The sequence below is a fragment of the Hemitrygon akajei genome, chromosome 6 (genome assembly GCF_048418815.1).
Source record: "Hemitrygon akajei chromosome 6, sHemAka1.3, whole genome shotgun sequence".
NCBI lineage: Eukaryota > Metazoa > Chordata > Chondrichthyes > Myliobatiformes > Dasyatidae > Hemitrygon > Hemitrygon akajei.
In genome coordinates this window covers 142,156,207-142,177,070 of record NC_133129.1, presented here as the reverse complement: position 1 = coordinate 142,177,070, position 20,864 = coordinate 142,156,207, and the positions used below count along the sequence as shown (strand labels likewise).

The following is a 20,864-nucleotide window of genomic DNA, read 5'->3' as shown; positions in this document are numbered from 1 at the left end:
CCACAAGTGTCTGTGGAAGCCAAGTCCTCGAGTGTATTTAAGGCAGAGATAGATAGGTTCTTGATTAGCCAGGTCATCAAAGGGTATGGGGAGAAGGCAGGGGAATGGGGATGACTGGAAGAATTGGATCAGCCCATGATTGAATGGCAGAGCAGACTACTTCTGCTCATATATCTTATGGTCTTAAAATGCTGGAGGCAGCATCTATGTAAATGAATAAACAGTCAATGTTTCAGGCTGACACCGTGCATCAGGATGAGAAAGGAAGGGGGAAGATGCCAGAATGAGAAAGTGGGGAAAGGGAAGGAGGGCGAGCTAGAAGGTGGTGACTGAAGCCACATGGGTTGAGGAAGGGTAATGAAATAAGAAGCAAAGTGTCCGAGGGCAGTGGAGATCACAGAGGGTGTGCAGTGAGAGAAGGTCTCACTGAACACCCATCAGAGAAATGATTTAAACTTTTTAGGAGAGACATATCTCAAAGAGAATTTGCAGTGGAGCAGCAAATCATCAAAACAATAGATTCTGCAGATTCTGGAAATCCAGAGCAACAGGCACAAAATGCTTTAGGAACTCAGCAGGTCATGCAGCATCCATGGAAATAAATAAACGGTCAGCATTTCGGGACAGGTCCCGTCATCAGGACTGGAAAGAAAGGGGAAAGATGCCAGTGAGGGAGGGGCAGGAGGATTAGCTAGAAGGTGACAGGTGAAGCCAGGTGGGTGGGGGAGTGGAGATGAAATAAAAAGCAATGAATAAGAGGGCAGCAGAGATCACAGAGGGGGAGCACTGAGAGAGAAGCTCACTGAACTCCTGTTGAAGAGAAGAGTTACTCAGGAGAAGGTTATTGGGAAGCTGAGTAATCTGAAGGTAGACATGTCACCTAGACCAGATGCACTGTAGCCCTTTGTACTGAAAGAGGTGGTTGAACAGATTGCAGAGGCATTATTAATGATCTTCAAAGAATCATTAGATTCTGGAATGTTTCCTAAGGACTGGAAAATTGCAAATATAACTCCATTCTTTGAGGCAGTAAAAAGGAAATTATAGGCCAGCTAACCTGACTTTAATGGTTGGGATGATGTTGGCGTCTATTATTAAGGAAAAAGGTTTCGAAGTACTCAGAGGCCAAAGTCAGTTTTCTTTTCTTAATGGGAAATCTTGCCTGACAAATATGTTGGGAATTCTTTGAGGAAATAATAGGCAGGATAGACAAAGAGTCAGTGGATATTGTTTTCTTGGAATTTCATGCTGCACATGAGGCTACTTAACAGGAATCCATGGTATTACATGGAAGATACTAGCATAAATAGAAGATTGGCTGACTGGCAGGAGGCAAAGAGTAAGAGTAAAGGGGGTGTTTTTTTGGTTGGCTGCCGGTGACTAGTGATGTTCTGCAATGTTGCGTGCTCTTCTTTTCACGTTTTACGTCACTGATTTGGATGAAGGGATCGATGGGTTTGTGTCCAGGGTTATGGATGATATGAAGATAGGTGGAGGTGCAAGTAGTTTTGAGGAAGCAAAGAGTCTGCAGAAGAACTTAAACAGATTGGGAGAATAAGCAAAGAAATGGCAGCTGGAATATAGTATATGGTCATGCACTTTGGTAGGAGAAATAAAAGTGTAGACTGTTTTCTAATCAGGGGAAATTTAAAAATCAGAGTTGCAAAGGGACTTGGGAGTCTTCGTGCAGGACTCTCTGAAGTTTAACTTGCATGTTGAGTTGGTGGTAAGGAAGGCAAATGGAATGGTAGCATTTATTTCGAGAGGACTAGAATATAAATGCAAGAATGTAATGCAGAGGCTTTATAAGGCATTGATCAGACCACACTTGAAGTGTTGTGAGCAGTGTTGGGCCCCTTACCTAACAATAGTGTACCATCATTGGAGGACACAACAATGATTCTAGGAATGGAAGGTTTAATGTATGAACAGCATTTGATGGCTCTGGGCTTGTACTTACTGGAGTTCAGAAGAATGAGGGTGATCTCATTGAAACCTATTGAGTATTGAAAGGCTTAGATGCAGTGAATGTGCGGCGGATCAGAGGGCACAGCATCACATAGAGAGACATCCCTCTAGAACAAAGATGAGGAGGAATTTCTTTATCCTGAGGGTTGTGATACTGTTGAATTCATTGCCACTCATGGCTGTTCAAGCCAAGTCATTGGGTATAATTCAAACAGAGATTGAAAGGTTCTTACTTGGTTGGGATGTCAAAGGTTATGGGGTGAAGATGGGAGAATGGAGTTGAGACGAGTTAAATCAGCCATGATGGAATGGTAGAGCACACTCAATGGGTCGAATGGCCTAATTGTGCTCCTATGTCTTATGGTCTTTTAATCTCATTTGAATCCTTCTCATTGTGCTAATGTAGACTTGCCTGCAAGTAGATGCTTCAAGTCAATTTTATCCAGGTATTTTCTTTTTCTAATGAAATTGGTCCTTCCCCAGTTCTTACTGTCACTCTTTCTCAAATGCTCCCCCATTGATTCTCTCTCTACTTGACCAGCTTCCTGCCCTAAGATCAGGTCCAGTATTGCTCCTTTCTACACTAACTCATTTACATACTGTATCAAAAAGCTCTTTTTGGATCCTTTTGCTTTTGTGATCCGAAGGTTCTTCAGAAGTTTCAGTAAATCAGAGAAGGTTTGATCTAAACGCAGAGCAACAGGGTACAAATTTATGGTGAGTGATAACTTTAATAATGATCTGCAAAACTACAAGCCACAAGGGCCCACAAAAGAAGAAAGAACAGACAGTGAACTCCAGAGGAAACAAGGTCACAAGGTCACTGAAGGCTAGGAGCAACTGATTGTATCAAGCTGGTTCAATAGGCAAATGTGGATGAGAGTTAGTTTTAAATAGGTGATGAGCTGGAAGCGACTGGCATGCAACTCGTTTTAGCTGGATAGATTCTGCTAGGTGTCTGTCTGGTCAACCCTGATAAGAAGTCAAAAATGAGGAATTGTAGCGATGTGCTACGCGCAGCGCTGAAATTACGACACGGAGTCGGTAAACTGCAACCACGGAATAAGTTTATTTCACAAACACAGTCTTGCTTAAAAGCCTGTCTCCCCCCACTCGAAACTTGGAGAGGCACGTAACTGAAACTCCCTGAGGCTATGTATCTTTGTCTCTGGCTCTGGCTAATTGTCAGCCGGTTCGAGTGTGCTAGTAATTGGGTCGCCACATAACCCCCCCCCCCCCAGAACCGGCGGTACACCCCCCAATGTCCACAGTCTGGGCCGGGCCCTGTTTGGGAGGTCGGCCTCTGCGCCGCGGTGCCGGAAACTCGACCGGTTGCGCCAAGTCCACGTGGGCCGGTTTGAGTCGGTCCACCGTGAAAACCTCCTCTCTCCCCCCAACGTCCAGCACGAACGTGGACCCGTCGTTTCTGATCACCGTAAACGGCCCCTCGTAGGGCCGTTGCAGCGGTGGCCGATGCCCGCCCCGGCGTACAAACACAAACTTACAGTTCTGCAGATCTTTGGGTACGCAGGTCGGGTGCTGCCCATGCTGCGAAGTGGGTATGGGGGCCAGGTTACCGAGTCTCTCACATAGTCTGCCCAGGACCGCTGCGGGTTCTTCCTCTCGCCCCCTTGGGGCTGGTATGAACTCCCCAGGAACGACCAGGGGCGCGCCGTACACCAACTCGGCCGACGAAGCGTGCAGATCGTCTTTGGGCGCCGTGCGGACGCCGAGCAGGACCCAGGGAAGCTCGTCCGCCCAGTTAGCTCCTCGCAGGCGGGCCATGAGAGCCGACTTCAGGTGGCGGTGGAAACGCTCCACCAGTCCGTTCGACTGTGGGTGGTAGGCAGTGGTGTGGTGCAGCTGAGTCCCCAACAGGTTGGCCATCGCTGACCAGAGGCTGGAGGTGAACTGGGCGCCTCTGTCGGAGGTAATGTGGGCCGGGACACCAAAGCGGGACACCCAGGTGGCGATCAGCGCCCGGGCGCAAGATTCGGAGGTGGTGTCGGCGAGCGGGACCGCCTCTGGCCATCTTGTGAACCGGTCCACGATAGTCAGGAGGTGCCGCGCCCCGCGTGACACAGGCAGGGGGCCCACGATATCCACATGAATGTGGTCGAAACGCCGGTGGGTGGGGTGGAACTGCTGCGGCGGGGCCTTGGTGTGTCGCTGCACCTTGGCCGTCTGGCAGTGCAGGCACGTTCTGGCCCAGTCACGGACCTGCTTGCGGAGTCCGTGCCAAACGAACCTGCTGGAGACCATCCGGACGGTAGTGCGGATGGAGGGGTGGGCCAAGTTATGAATGGAGTCGAACACGCGTCGTCGCCAAGGTGCCGGGATGACGGGACGGGGCTGGCCGGTGGCGACGTCACAGAGTAGGGTCCTCTCACCGGGGCCTACGGGGAGGTCCTGGAGCTGCAAACCGGAGACTGCGGTCCGGTAACTCGGGATCTCCTCATCTGCCAGCTGTGCCTCTGCCAGCGCCTCAAAGTCTACCCCTTGGGAAAGGGCGTGAATGTTAGGACAAGAGAGCGCATCCGCCACGACATTGTCCTTACCCGAGACGTGCCGGACGTCCGTCGTGTATTCAGAGATGTAGGACAGATGGCGCTGCTGGCGGGACGACCAGGGATCGGACACCTTTGTGAATGTAAAGGTAAGTGGTTTGTGGTCCGTGAACGCGGTGAAGGGCCTACCTTCTAAGAAGTACCTGAAATGCCGGATTGCCAGGTATAGCGCCAGCAGCTCCCGGTCGAAAGCACTGTACTTGAGCTCGGGTGGCCGCAGGTGTTTGCTGAAAAACGCCAGGGGTTGCCAGCGGCCCGCGATGAGCTGCTCCAGTACCCCACCGACTGCCGTGTTAGAGGTGTCCACCGTGAGGGCGGTAGGGACGTCCATTCTGGGGTGCACTAGCATCGTGGCATTCGCCAAGGCATCCTTCGTTTGAATGAAAGCGGCGGCGGACACCTCGTCCCAGGTAATGTCCTTGCCCGGACCGGACAGCAAGGTGAACAGGGGGCACATGATCCGGGCAGCTGAAGGGAGGAAGCGGTGGTAGAAATTGACCATACCTACGAATTCCTGCAGGCCTTTGACCGTGGTGGGTCGGGGGAAATGACGGACCGCATCCACCTTAGCGGGCAGAGGGGTTGCCCCGTCTTTAGTAATCCTGTGGCCCAGGAAGTCAATGGTGTCGAGCCCGAACTGGCATTTGGCCGGGTTGATCGTTAGACCGTAGTCACTCAGCCGGGCAAAGAGCTGTCGGAGGTGGGACAGATGCTCCTGACGACTGCTGCTGGCTATGAGGATGTCGTCCAAATAGATGAATGCGAAGTCCAGGTCGCGTCCCACCGCGTCCATCAACCGCTGGAACGTCTGTGCGGCATTCTTCAGGCCGAACGGCATGCGGAGGAACTCGAAAAGGCCGAACGGGGTGATGAGAGCCGTTTTGGGGATGTCGTCTGGATGCATCGGGATTTGATGGTATCCGCGGATTAGGTCCACCTTGGAGAAGATCTGCGCGCCGTGCAGGTTGGCTGCAAAGTCCTGAATGTGCGGCACAGGGTAGCGGTCCGGTGTTGTAGCCTCGTTCAGCCTGCGGTAGTCGCCGCACGGTCTCCAGCCCCCTGTCGCCTTGGGCACCATGTGCAGGGGAGAGGCCCATGGGTTGTCAGACCGCCGTATGATCCCCAATTCCTCCATCCGTGTAAACTCCTCCTTCGCCAGTCGGAGCTTGTCCGGGGGAAGCCGCCGAGCGCGGGCATGGAGGGGTGGTCCCTGGGTCAGGATGTGGTGCTGTACACCGTGTCGGGGCATGGCTGCCGTGAACTGTGGTGCCAGAACCGATGGGAAATCCGCCAGGACCCTGGTGAAGTCGTTGCCGGACAGCGTGATGGAGCTGAGGTGAGGGGCCGGCAACTGGGCTGCACCCAGGGGGAATGTCTGAAAGGTCTCGGTGTGAACCAGTCTCTTCCTGGGCAGGTCGACCAGTAGGCTGTGAGCCCGCAAGAAATCTGCACCCAGAAGCGGTTGGGCTACGGCGGCCAGTGTGAAGTCCCACGTAAACTTGCTGGAGTCGAGCCGTAGCTGCACCGGACGGGTGCCATAAGTCCTTATTGTGCTGCCGTTCGCGGCCCGCAGGGGGGGACCCGGCGCCCTGCTGCGGGTGTCGTAACTCGTCGGAGGTAAGACGCTGATCTCGGCACCGGTGTCGACCAAAAACCGGCGTCCCGACTGTTTGTCCCAGACATACAGGAGGCTATCCCGAAGGCCAGCCGTCGGAGCCATCAGCGACGGCTGGCCCTGGCGTTTCCCGTGGAATTGGCAGGGCGGGCGACAGCGGCGGGCATCTGCGCCCCACCGCTGGTGGTAGAAACACCAGTGTTCGTTGGGCTCCACAACCCGGCCTCTGGGTTTAGCGGGCTCTGCGGCCGGGCCTAGACTGGTTTGCTGCTGGGAGCGTGGCCGGGTGATCTGTGCGATGGGCGCCCCACTCACCTTCTTGGCGTTCCACAGCGCGTCCGCCCGGGCTGCCACCTTCCGGGGGTCGCTGAAATCCGCGTCGGACAGCAGCAGGCGTATGTCCTCGGGCAGCTGCTCCAGGAATGCCTGCTCAAACATGAGGCAGGGCGTGTGTCCGTCGGCCAGAGACAACATCTCATTCATCAAAGCCGATGGAGGCCTGTCTCCCAAGCCATCCAGGTGCAGTAAGCGGGCAGCTCGCTCGCGGCGGGAGAGCCCGAAAGTCCTTACGAGCAGGGCTTTGAATTCCGTGTACTTGCCGTCTGCCGGGGGAGACTGTACGAACTCTGCGACCTGGGCCGCTGTGTCCTGGTCGAGGGAGCTCACCACGTAGTAGTAACGGGTGTCCTCTGAGGTTATTTGCCGAACATGGAAGTGGGCTTCTGCTTGCTGAAACCATAGGTGAGGTTGTAGCGTCCAGAAGCTCGGCAGCTTCAAGGAAACCGCGTTAACAAACGCAGCGTCTGCCATCTCCGGTCCAAAAAAACGGTTGGACCGTCGGGGTCACCAATGTAGCGATGTGCTACGCGCAGCGCTGAAATTACGACACGGAGCCGGTAAACTGCAACCACGGAATAAGTTTATTTCACAAACACAGTCTTGCTTAAAAGCCTGTCTCCCCCCACTCGAAACTTGGAGAGGCACGTAACTGAAACTCCCTGAGGCTATGTATCTTTGTCTCTGGCTCTGGCTAATTGTCAGCCGGTTCGAGTGTGCTAGTAATTGGGTCGCCACAGAATAATATTTGTTTGTTATTACCATTTTATTAAATATTACAAGGGCAAAGAAGTGTCTGGAGAACAAAAAAAAGTCTAGATTAAAAAGTATTGTAGTCTTCTCATACCAGACTAGAAATAACAGATTCCATTGACAACAATTAACCTATAAAATGGCCATATTCCAGTAATGTGACACTTGCTAACAAAACTGACATGTTTTTTGAAAAATACAGAGACAATGGTGCTGTAATTATTAGCAATTTCACAGAAAAATTACATATTTATAGATGATTATATAAAAATAGGAGCAGACAGCATAAGAATATTAAATTAGAAGAAAAATAAAAGTTCTACACCCCAATCCAACATTCTCCCTTTGATTCTAAATCACACATTTAGAACCATTACTTCAAAAAATTCAAAGACAGAAAAAATTGAGGTACCTGTGTTAAATGAAAGATAACCAAAAATTCACCCCATTATGGAAACATCAAAGGGTATTCGTAGGATTGCATCATTGTTAGGAAGATTATTCTTATAAGTAGGTGCACTTAAGTGAGCTTACTATTAATAAAGGTCCTTATGCTAGTAAATAAGATGTAAATTATGATAAGGCATATCAGAGCAAATATTATGACTCATAATATTCAGTAATTGCAGCTTCCAAGACTTAATCCAGTCAAACAAACCCCATCCATCATACTAAAGTATCTTAGCTGCTTCTTTATGAATATGATTAAACCAAATAAATGATATTGTCAGATATGTAAGTAAAACACTCCTTTTCTATAACTGCATATGTTCCCCCTTTAACTGCTAAGAGAAGATCTAATGCCATACACATCTTGCAATTGCAATTATTTCTGTTGTTACCTTCTCTAAGGCACCAGCAGTGTAATTGCTTTCTCTTTCTAAAGCTGAGCAACATTTTTAAATCAAACAAGATGGGTAGAAATAGAACAACAATAAACAATATCATGTTACGTATCCCGTAACTGGATCACTTACCAGCAAAGATAGAGAGGTCCGCTGAAGTCTGATGGTACCATTTTCAAACGTTTTTATTCATAAAGGGGCACAAAAGTAAGGTTAATACAAACATGCAGATAACATAAGTCGTCAATACTCAATCTAAAGCGCAGGTATAGTAATAATCAATAAGAAATAAACTCTATCGTTGTCTAGGGGTAATGTATATATTGTCCGCTGTATATCTGAAAGCCTCTTGCGGTCACTGCAGTTCCACCAGCTGCCGTCTTTTGTGGTGTCGCGTTGGTGCACTTTGTTAAAGAGAGAGAGAGAGAGATTGAATGAAACAGTTACCCGCCGGGTTTGTCCAACCTTTAGGAGTTCGATTCCGTCTTTTGTCTCGTTGGGGAATGGACGCTCACTTGTGGCCTCCCCTGTAGCTAAGCCTTTCTCTCATGGTGAGGTCGCCAATCCCAGGCAAGGAAAAGACGCACACGAACCCCACCACTGGCTGTCGCTATCAAAACGCTGTCACCGGATTTCTAGCGTGTCTTCTGGTGCATCTGGGGGGCTGTCTTTACCACCCCTCTTTTATCTGAACTCACGGGGTCTCAGATGTCAATCAGGTTGGGATGATGCAATCTCTCTCCATCTCTCCACCCACGTTGCCCTGAGGGTATACATGTAGTACAGTTCCCAATTCACAAAGGTGTCTCCACGAGACAATGACCACAGTCTCCAGCTTTGCCTCGCCGTGAAACGTGGGACACCACACGTATCTCTCTCTTCTCTTGGGTCATTGACCCCCCCTTCACTAGGGCTCTGGCGATTCTCACAAAGGAGGGGGCTGGGATCATAACAATCAGAATAAACTTATTGATCAGTAGTTATCAACTCTGTTCAATGTCTTCTGTCTGGTCATTGAATTGCACACTGTAACACAGCAGTGTAGGCACCAAGTTGGAGATTCCTAGAACATTAACCTCTGTTCTTGTCTTCATCAGGTACCATCTTGGCTTACTTACAGTAGCTAGTATGTACCCATTTACTTTTATCTTCTACTTCTATTGAATTGGTAAATAATAGCACTTGGTAAGGTATGTCTCAATGAGCTCTCAGTGATTCCTTCTGTTGTTCCCACTCACCAAGAATCAAAATGTGTCCTCCTTTTGTTGAATCACACCAAGCAGTGGAAACCTGCTGAAAAGCAGACTGTACAGCTTTGGTTAATTTCACACAGTAGTTAACCAAACTGTCATGATATGTACATCAGCTGCTTTGTGACCAAGAACTCTCGATAATGCCATGGTTTACCCTATTACATCAATTAGACCTAATCTTCTTCATCCTTGAAGAAGATGAGAAAGTTTGTTATCGAAACATCAGTTATAATTATTATCTGTACCTGGCTGGAAGCCTGAGAAGAGTTTATTTGGACTGAATTTAGTTTTTTATTAATTTGGGGTTGCTCCATGCTACATAAGATCATTGGAATGGATGTAGACATGGTACTTAAGTCATTGTTTGATTATTCCATTCATTCAGTTGACTTGTCCCGATGACTCTGGAAATTGTGTGGACAATGGATAAACAATTCAATGTTCATCAGTCGACATAATTGCTGACATATACTCCCAATGAAATGTGTCCCTTGGTCAGAGTCAATGTGACATGCAATCCCCATCTAAGAATATATTTCTTCTAGTTCTTTAGCTTCTTTTACTCCTTTTACCCCTTCCCGTATTGCCTCTTTTTTGCAATTTCGTCTGTGAATACATTGCCAGAGCTTTCCATTCTATTCATTTTGGAGTGGCTTTTATACTTGTGACAGCAATTGTATAACATCCATGGGTTCTTGTACTATTTGGCCAATCTCATTTGTGGTTCCTGCAGCCATAACAAAATCATAAGTCATAGAAGCAGAATTAGGCCATTTGGGCCTTCAGGTCTGCTACAGCATTCCATCATGAATGATATATTATTCCTCTCAACCCTATTCTCCTGAATTCTCCCCATAGGACTCCCTTTTAGTGACTCCCTTACTAATCATGAATCTATCAATCTGCACTTTAAATATACCCAAGGATTTGCTCTCCATAGCTTTCTGTGGCAATGTATTCCATAGATTCACCACCATCTTGCTGAAGAAATTCCTCGTCATCTCTGTTCTAAAGGGACTTCCTTGTATTCTGAGGCTGTTCCTCTGGTCCTAGGTTCCCTCACTACAGGATATCCTCTCCAGGTTCACTCTATCTAGGCCTTTCAATATTCCCTCATTCTTCTAAATTCCAGCTAGGACAGGTCCAGACCCATCAAACACTCCTCATACATTAAATCCCCTTTGCTTCCATGTTTCTAAAGTCATGAACTCCAAATATCCATGTAGACAAGAATCCATGTAGATATTAGCTGATCTTCTTTTTGCAATTTTATACGCTTCAATCAGGGTTTTCATATCTGTGTAAAGGTACCAGGAATCATGCTTCCTGATGCCAATACTTCAGTTTCAGAAACAATAGCCCATCCAGGTATTCAAACTCTTTACTTGTTGTTGAGGAGCTATCGGTGTACAGTATCTGATCTGGGTTCAACAGAGGCATTTACTTGTATTGATTTGCTCTCCATGGCATGTTATTATGCTTGCACAGTCATGATCATTATAACTCTCCTTATCCAATGTAATAGTGTAGCTGGATTCAATGGACTTGTTCACTTGATGATGATATTAGGTGCATCAAGAGCAGTTGAACATTTAGACCACTGAGCAGCTGTTACTTGAAAGGCCCGATTCATTGTCAGTAATGTATGTACTGAGTGAAGACATCGATATTTAAATATTGATTGAGCACAAAGCGAGAAACAACTATGACTGCCAGATAGTTTGCCTGTGCTACTCATAAACCTGAACTCCATCCTAATACAACATTATCCAATTTGGCAGAGTAATAACCAGAATGATGCTGCATGTTCTTGACCTATGACTGCCATCGTGCAGCCGTCTTTCCCATTGACGTACAGGATAAATGGTTTACGCATATCAGGGATTCCTAATGCAGGATCTGTACATCATGTCACCATTAAAGTCTGAAATGCTTCCAGTTGTTCTTCATTCAGAGTCACACGATCATTTAAGCAGTTTCTCCCCTTCAACAGATGTTGAGTGGTTGTCCAATTTCAGGAGATGAATCAACCCACGCTCTGCTGTGGTTACACAAGCCCAGAAATGATCAGATTTGCTGGACTGTTGTAGGTGGTTACAGTTTTGCCGGCCTTTGCAGGAGGGAGATTGAAAATTTGGCGGGGTGGTGTCATAAAAACAACCTCTTACTCAATGTCAGCAATACTGAGGAACTGATAGTCGACTTCAGGAGAAGGAAGCTAAAGGTCCATGAGCCAGAATTCATCAGAGGAGCAGAGGTGGAGAGTGTCAGCAACATTAAATTCATGGCCGTCACTATCTCAGAGGACCTGTCCTGGAGCTATCATATAAATGTAATTGCAAAGAAAGCATGACAGTGCCTGTACTTCCCTAAGAGTCTGCGGAGATTTGGGATGTCATAAAACCTTGGCAAACTTCTATAGATGTGCGGTGTGATGCACTGACTGGCTGCATACCCCTGGGTTCAAGAACAGTTACTACCCCTCAAGCTTCAGGCTCTTGAACAAAGGAGGATAACTACACGCATTCTACATCTAGTGTTCCCACAACCAATGATCTCACTTTAAGGACTCTTTATCTTGTCATTTCATGCTCTCGTTATCTATTGCTATTCATTTATATTTGCATTTGCACCGTTTGTTTTTCATTGATCCTGTTTACAGTTACTGTTGTCTAGATTTTCTGAGTATGCCCACAAAAAAAAGAATCTCAGGGTTGTACATGGTGAAATGTATGTACTCTGATAATAAATCTTACTCTGAACTTTTGAAACTTTCTGTCCCAAGTAATTTGCTTCTTATTGTTGCAATTGCACCTTGTCCAAATTTGCTTTGTGAGCCTTTGGAAGATAAATCAAGCAAATAAAACACTTCATGTTCATCTGGGTCTGCATTGTCAAATGCAATCAGGATGTCATCTACATGCCGTATGACAGTCAAACTCATGGCTGGTAAGTCCCTAAGATGTTGTCTCTGAGCCATATGGTAGTCAGTGGAATAGTCCTGTCCATTAAGTGTAAAAGCCAACTATGGCTGACACTCCTGTGCCAGTGGTAGAAACCAGAATCCACTGGCCACATTGACAGTTATAAACCACTTGTGCAATGAAAATTGTGGAATATATTGGCCATTACGCGATGTTTAACTTGTTAAGAACTCCTGAGTAACTCAACTGCACTGTTCTGTAGTGTTCCTCATATTCAGAAATGCTTTCAAAAGTCTTTTGTTTACACTCAACCACCTTTCTCCAATCATATGGGTGTTGTATAGGTTCTTAATACATTTAAGTTCAGCCCAAGACTTTAAACCTCCTTTTTTTAGGACGTGAAAACTCTTTGGACTATCTATCAGTCTTCTCCAATTCAGCTGGTTGATGATAAACCTGTCTGTTTTCATAATTCCCATCTTCATTTTTGGGTGTTATCACTTCCTTGGTCTTTATTGGGGCAAGTCATTATACGGTTGGCTAACCCATTGTTCCATTATTGCCATCTTCACTTGTGTCACTATAGGTCTCTGTAGAGTCCAAGCAATTTCCATCTCCTAATTCCTCTGAGCTCGGCAAGTGGTGTTGCCTCATAAGACAGTACAATGTTAGGAGTGTTTTCCAAGAAGGAGCATCACTCCACTTGAGGTCTCTACTGGATTTTCTGATACTGCTTCATTTTATCTTAAAGCTCCATGCAATGCACTTCCATGCCAATACACTTATTCCATAGTTCTTTCACTTGTTTGGTTAATTCTAAGATTTGCTCCTTAGAATTTTTACTGTCTCTGTCATGCAGTTTCTGTAGCTCATCAGTTTTCCTTTTCCTATTTCACTTGTTCAATTAACTTTTTTACTTCCATTAACTTACATGTTCACATTTAAAACCACATATTTGACCTTCCAACTCAGCATTCGTTTCTCTTTTAACTGTGATAACACTGCTAACAGCCATGCAGTTTTTTCTTTCCCTCAAGCATTCCCAAGGTTTTACTCATGATTTTTTAAAAATATTGACTAGCAGCCAAATTTCATTAGACAACACTGACAGCATATTTCACTCTGATTTCTTCATTAATCTTGTCAAGTTGAAATATTTTGTACGGGTAAGAACCCTAACTCTCAGTCATCTGTTCACATCTAACAACTGGGGGATTGTTTCCTTTTTCTGTAGTGGGTTGCACTACTTTGGACATTGCTGTGCTGCACATAACACTTAATTTGTCAACTTAGTGATCTGATGATAATTTTATTGGCACTCAGCAAGCTTGTAACAATTTTAATTTTATTGATATTCTTCCAACCTGTAACAATTTTTGTTATGCAGAACACATTAATTGTTACTTCCAATTTTTAATCTCTAGATTTGCAACCAAAATTTAATTTTATATGCATTTAACTTTATCCTAAATTTCCTTTGTTTAGATGCTGGATCGAAGCAAGAATGAGATGATTTCTCTGATGGTTAGGAAAGTAAGGAGGAAGATCGCATGTGTGGAGCAAAATATTTCCCTTCATCTTTATTCTACTTCATAAATTTTCGCAATCATCCTGCTGACTCCACCAAGCTGTTGGATCCCAATGTTTAAGCAATTTAAAGGTTCTTCGGAAAACAAGGATAAGCATAGAACTTGATGCTTACTATGGTTTTATTAAATGTTATAATAGCAAAGAAGAACAAGAAGAAGTGTTGAGAGTTCAAAGAAAAGACTAGGCTATAAAGTAATGATGGTCTTTTTATACCAGATGAGGTAACAAAAATTGTGCTGATAACAGTTAACTAATAAAATATCCAGATTTAAGTAGTATGACACCTGCTACTGAATCTCAAAAGTTTCTAGAAAAATATAGAGCCAACTGTACTGTAATTGTTGGAAAATTCATTGAAAAATTACATTACATAGCTGATCATATAAAAATATAAGCACGCAGAAGGAAGTTAAAAAGCAAGAAAATTAACAATTCTATACCCCAATCCAACACTCTCTTGAATACATCTAAAAAAACAAGGTTCCTTCACAGAGCCTTTTATTTAAAGATAATTCCTATTATTATTCAGGAAATTAAAACCCCCTGATACTATAACATTTTTCTTGCACCTCCCTGACATCTGCCTATATATCTGTTCTTCAATTTATTTTTGACGGTTTGAATGTCTGTAATACATCCCCAGTAAAGTGACAACACCCTTTTTTGTTCCTAATTCTTACCCATATATAAAAGTGACAGTACAGCACAGGAACTGACCCTTCAGCCCACAATGTTATGCCAAACCAATTAAATTAGTAATCAAATGGCCAACTAAACTCTTCGCTTCTGTTATGCAGAGTCTATATCCTTCCATTTCCCTTACATTCATGTCCCTATCTAAAAGTCTCCTAAAATTCCCTCATGTATCAGTCTCTACCACTACCCCAGGCAGCACATTCCGGGTACCCACCAATTTCTGTGTAAAAACATCTTGCCCCTCACATCTCCTTTGAATTTAATCCCTCTTACCTTAAATGCATGGGCTCTGGTATTAGACATTTCAATCTTTTGAAAAAGATACTGTCTATATACACTACTCTATCTATGGCTGTCATAACCTTATAAACCTCTATCAGGTCTCCCCTAAGCCTCCTCTGCTTTAGAGGAAACAACCCAAGTTTGTCTAATCTCTCATTATAGCACATGCTCTCTAATCCAGGCAGCATCCTGGTAAACCTCTTCTGCACCTCTCCAATGCCTTGCTTATGGAGACTTCGAGGATATCCTGTCTCAACAATGAAGTGATGGGTTTAAGAATGGCAAAAAAAATTTAAACCAGCATATTTGCTTTTTTTTTCTCAACAGAATTAGCAGATCAAAGCATTAATTCTGCTTAAATTGGTTTTGACTTGAATTAGATGTATTTAAACCATACTTGAATTATGTAAATCATATATGGAACATTTTGTAGCTTTTGATATTGTCTTATTTTGATTAGTAAGCTCTTTCATTTGTGTTAATGAGGCAGCGAACCAAAAGCAAATGTGGAAAGAAAGACAAACTGAAAGTACTGAGAGCATAAATTATAAAATGGAGTCATATGAAGAATGAATTTTTATTAAAATTGAAAATAATGAAGGAGTGGAACAGAATAGTAACCATTATTGCACGAAGAAATCATGAACATATGACAATGACTTTAAAGCTGAACATCAATAAATAAGGTCTACAAATGAAATAATGGTATTGACCATATGGGCTAACATTTCAACTACAATTCTGTTTGAGCAACATGCAACTTTTACAATTTCCCATCTTCATAATTGAAAAGAACATTTATAAACAGTCTAACAATTGTTCTTTCATATCAGTAACATAATTTTAAAAAACAAGGCTATTGATGCACTCAGTAAGCCAGTGTAGAATTAGTTATTTAGTTCACATTCAGAGTATTTTCCTTCTGTGAGGTTAAGGCCAAAATTGTACATTTACTCAAACATATTTTACAAATTTAGCCAAGATTCAGAGCATAATGTTGTTCTTTACTAATTAAGCTTGTCCAATAATTAAATTCTTGATCTGAACTGCAAAGCACAGAGAGAAAAATAATCAACTATTTCCTTTCCATAACATTGTGGTGACTAAAGATCTCAAGTATTGATTTGCTGCGATACTCTTTTGTATGATCAGAAAAGATACTGTGAAAGTGCTAAGTCCCTCCAGCATTTTGTGTTTTGCTCTGGATTCCCAGCATCTGCAGAATCTCTTCTGTTTTTTACGATTGTTACGTATCCCGTAACTGGATCACTTACCAGCAAAGATAGAGAGGTCCGCTGAAGTCTGATGGTACCATTTTCAAACGTTTTTATTTATAAAGGGGCACAAAAGTAAGGTTAATACAAACATTCAGATACCATAAGTCGTCAATACTCAATCTAAAGCGCAGGTATAGTAATAACCAATAAGAAATAAACTGTATCGTTGTCTAGGGGTAATGTATATATTGTCCGCTGTATATCTGAAAGTCTCTTGTGGTCACTGCAGTTCCACCAGCTGCCGTCTGTTGTGGTGTCGCATTGGTGCACTTTTGTTAGAAAGAGAGAGAGAGATAGAGATTGAATGAAACAGTTACCCGACAGGTTTTCCAACCTTCAGGAGTTCAGTTCGTCGAAGTCTCGTTGGTAAATGGATGCTCATTTGTGGCCTCCCCTGTAGCTAAGCCGGTCTTCCGTGGTGAGGTCGCCAATCCCAGGCAAGGAAAAGACGCACACGAACCCCACCACTGGCTGTCGCTATCAAAATGCTGTTCTCCCTTTTTCTGACTCCTTTCTCGGAACAAAGCACCTAGAGGCAATATGTCCTCCCTTCCCACAATTAAAACAGGTCAAGCCTGGAAATCTCGGGCCGCCTGGCTTTTCCCCCTCAACCTTACCACTAGCTCCCAGCGGGACCTCTGCCTCAGCCGGCGGACTTTCCCTACCGTTCCGATGGTCTCTCGGGTAACCTTTTGGTGAGGAAATCTTTATCCTGTGGGTTAGGGCATATTCATCTGCGAACCTAGCAATTTCTGAGATGGACTTATTCGCCTTCTCATTCAAATACATCCGGATCTCCTCCGGAACACACCCTTTTAATTCCTCAATCAGAAATAACTCCCTGATACGCCCATAATCCCCGTCCACCTGTTCCGCGGTGCACCAACGGTCCAAGAGCACACCCTTTTCATAGGCTAGCTCGGTATACGTTTGATTCCACCCTTTCGGTAAATTTCTGAACCTTTGCCTATACGCTTCAGGTACTAGCTCGTAACTCCAGAGAATGGCCTCTTTTACTTTGGCATAATTCTCCGCTTCCCCTTCCTCGACGGCCAAGGCCGCATATGCTTGTTGTGCCTTCCCTTTTAACACACTTTGTAACAACGCCACCCACTGCTCTTTGGGCCACTTTTGATTTACTGCCACCTTTTCAAAAAGCAAGAAATAACTATCAACATCCGACTCTTCGAATGGAGGTACTACCCTCAACTCCCGACTAACATTAAACCTCTCCTCTTGATCTAACCCTAGATCTCTTCGCTCTTTCTTTAACTTCTCCACCTCCAAGTCATGCTCCCTCTGTTCTCGTCTCTCCTCATACTCTCTTTGCTTTTCAGCCCGTTCCTTCTCTTTCTCGGCTCGTTCCTTCTCTTTCTCGGCTCGGTCCCTCTCTTTCTCGGCTACTTCTAGCTCTTTTAGCTGAATTTCATGCTGTCTTTGCTTTTCAGCTTGGTCCCCTTTCACCTCTAAATCCTTTATGTGGAACGCCTGCTCCCTTTCTTTCTCTCTCTCAGCCGCTTCCAGCTGCTTCATTTTAAGTTCATGTTCCAACTTTAATTTCTCCAACTCTAGCTGATCCATTCCACTCGCTGGTACTTTTTCAGGGATATTTTCCAAGACCCCAGCTTCAAACACTTTCTTCCCAATGTAATACCGAGTTATGGCCCCTCGCACCTCCTGCTTTTGCATGGATGACCTCACTTCTGTGAGGTCCAATCCCTTCGCCAAATTTAACAAGTCTGATTTGGTGGCCGCCTCTAGCACCTCTACAGTCGGGTTTTTCATAAATTCATCCACGTCCATCTTTGCTGGTTTCCCGTCTGGCTACCCGCGTACCAGATCCAAATTTTTTTTCTTTTTTTTTGACTTACAAACCCAATTCACTGCCCTCCCAATTTTGGTTTCAAATCTCGAGACGAGGCACCCACATTGTTACGTATCCCGTAACTGGATCACTTACCAGCAAAGATAGAGAGGTCCGCTGAAGTCTGATGGTACCATTTTCAAACGTTTTTATTTATAAAGGGGCACAAAAGTAAGGTTAATACAAACATTCAGATACCATAAGTCGTCAATACTCAATCTAAAGCGCAGGTATAGTAATAACCAATAAGAAATAAACTCTATCGTTGTCTAGGGGTAATGTATATATTGTCCGCTGTATATCTGAAAGTCTCTTGTGGTCACTGCAGTTCCACCAGCTGCCGTCTGTTGTGGTGTCGCATTGGTGCACTTTTGTTAGAAAGAGAGAGAGATAGAGATTGAATGAAACAGTTACCCGACAGGTTTTCCAACCTTCAGGAGTTCAGTTCATCGAAGTCTCGTTGAGAAATCGACGCTCATTTGTGGCCTCCCCTGTAGCTAAGCCGTTCTTCCGTGGTGAGGTCGCCAATCCCAGGCAAGGAAAAGACGCACACGAACCCCACCACCGGCTGTCACAGGATTTCTAGTGTCTCTTCTGGTGCGTCTGAAGGGGTCGTCCCCCCCCAGACCCTCCTTTATACTTCCTCACGAGATCGCAGGTGTCAATCTCTCTCTCAACCAGCCCAATTTGCCCGAGGGCTTTACACGTGGTCTTCATGAGACAATAGCCACGGTCGCTTTATTCTGCTTCCCGGTGGAACGTGGTCTTCAGCATGTCTCCCTCTCTCAACCCATTTCCTGTGGCTGTTCAGCACGTCTCTCTCCCTCTTGGGTCATTGACCCCCCCCCTTCACTAGGGCTCTTGCGATTCTCGCAAAGGAGGGGGCTGGTATCATAACACTATAAAAATACACTTTCTTAATTTGTGGTAAGAACTCAGCAAATCAGGCAGCATCTGTAGAGGAGAATATAATGTACAATCGATGTTTCAGGATGAAGCCCTTCATTCAAAGCCAAAACATTTAATGCTTATTCCCTTCTATAAATGCTGTCTGACTTGCTGAGGTCCTCCAGCACTTAGTGTGTGTGTTGCTTAAGAGTACCAGTACAGTATCTGCAGAACCTCTTGTATTTATGATTTCCCAATATTCTCACTCAAAGTAAAATAAATTATTGTTACTTCTATTTTCTCATGTTGTATATCAATTGTCAATTGTAATATGTACAAATGACATTAACATGGCATGACAGAGGGGTCATGAAAGGAGGAGTCAATCCTGATCAGGCTGAACCTCATTCAGATGGAATTGTTTATTAGACACCGGCACTGAAACCCTTCTTGGGAGTTAATCCCATATAATATCAGCCATCTCTCACATATGCTCTCCATGCCATTCTATGCTACATGGAGATGTTTGGCTCTCCATGCCATTCTATGCTGCATGGAGATGTTTGGCTCTCCATACCATTCTATGCTGTATGGAGAAGTTTGGCTCTCCATGCCATTCTATGCTACATGGAGATGTTTGGCTCTCCATGCCATTCTATGCTGTATGGAGATGTTTGGCTCTCCATGCCATTCTATGCTGCATGGAGATGTTTGACTCTCCATACCATTCTATGCTGCATGGAGATGTTTGGCTCTCCATACCATTCTATGCTACATGGAGATGTTTGGCTCTCCATGCCATTCTATTCTACATGGAGATGTTTGGCTCTCCATGCCATTCTATGCTACATGGAGATGTTTGGCTCTCCATACCATTCTATGCTGTATGGAGATGTTTGGCTCTCCATACCATTCTATGCTGTATGGAGATGTTTGGCTCTCCATGCCATTCTATGCTGCATGGAGATGTTTGGCTCTCCATGCCATTCTATGCTACATGGAGATGTTTGGCTCTCCATGCCATTCTATGCTACATGGAGATGTTTGGCTCTCCATACCATTCTATGCTGTATGGAGATGTTTGGCTCTCCATACCATTCTATGCTGTATGGAGATGTTTGGCTCTCCATGCCATTCTATGCTGTATGGAGATGTTTGGCTCTCCATGCCATTCTATGCTGTATGGAGATGTTTGGCTCTCCATGCCATTCTATGCTACATGGAGATGTTTGGCTCTCCATGCCATTCTATGCTGTATGGGGATGCTTGGCTCTCCATACCATTCTATGCTGCATGGAGATGTTTGGCTCTCCATGCCATTCCTTCCTGCATGGAGATGTTTGGCTCTCCATGCCATTCCATCCTGCATGGAGATGTTTGGCTCTCCATGCCATTCTATGCTGCATGGAGATGTTTGGCTCTCCATACCATTCTATGCTACATGGAGATGTTTGGCTCTCCATGCCATTCTATGCTGTATGGAGATGTTTGGCTCTCCATGCCATTCTATGCTGTATGGAGATGTTTGGCTCTCCATGCCATTCTATTCTACATGGAGCTGTTTGGCTCTCCATGCCATTCTATTCTACATGGAGATGTTTGGCTCTCCATGCCATTCTATGCTGCCTGGAGATGTTTGGCTCTCCATACCATTCTATGCTGTATGGAGATGTTTGGCTCTCCATGCCATTCTATGCTGTATGGAGATGTTTGGCTCTCCATGCCATTCTATGCTGCATGGAGATGTTTGGCTCTCCATACCATTCTATGCTGTATGGAGATGTTTGGCTCTCCATGCCATTCTATGCTGTATGGAGATGTTTGGCTCTCCATGCCATTCTATGCTGTATGGAGATGTTTGGCTCTCCATACCATTCTATGCTGTATGGAGATGTTTGGCTCTCCATGCCATTCTATGCTGCCTGGAGATGTTTGGCTGTCCATGCCATTCTATGCTACTTGGAGATGTTTGGCTCTCCATGCCATTCTATGCTGCCTGGAGATGT

The 20,864-nt window shown here is 44.9% G+C and overlaps 1 protein-coding gene across 1 annotated transcript in view; it reads left to right on the top strand.

Moving 5' to 3' along the window:
- Positions 1–14,129, top strand: part of LOC140729543 (uncharacterized) — a 113,076-nt gene extending 98,947 nt beyond the window's left edge. The window contains exon 19 of the mRNA XM_073049387.1: positions 13,747–14,129. Coding sequence (XP_072905488.1) covers positions 13,747–13,769 — 23 coding nt within the window. The 3' untranslated portion in view covers positions 13,770–14,129. The remainder of the gene's footprint in view (positions 1–13,746) is intronic.
- Positions 14,130–20,864: the final 6,735 nt, after the last annotated feature.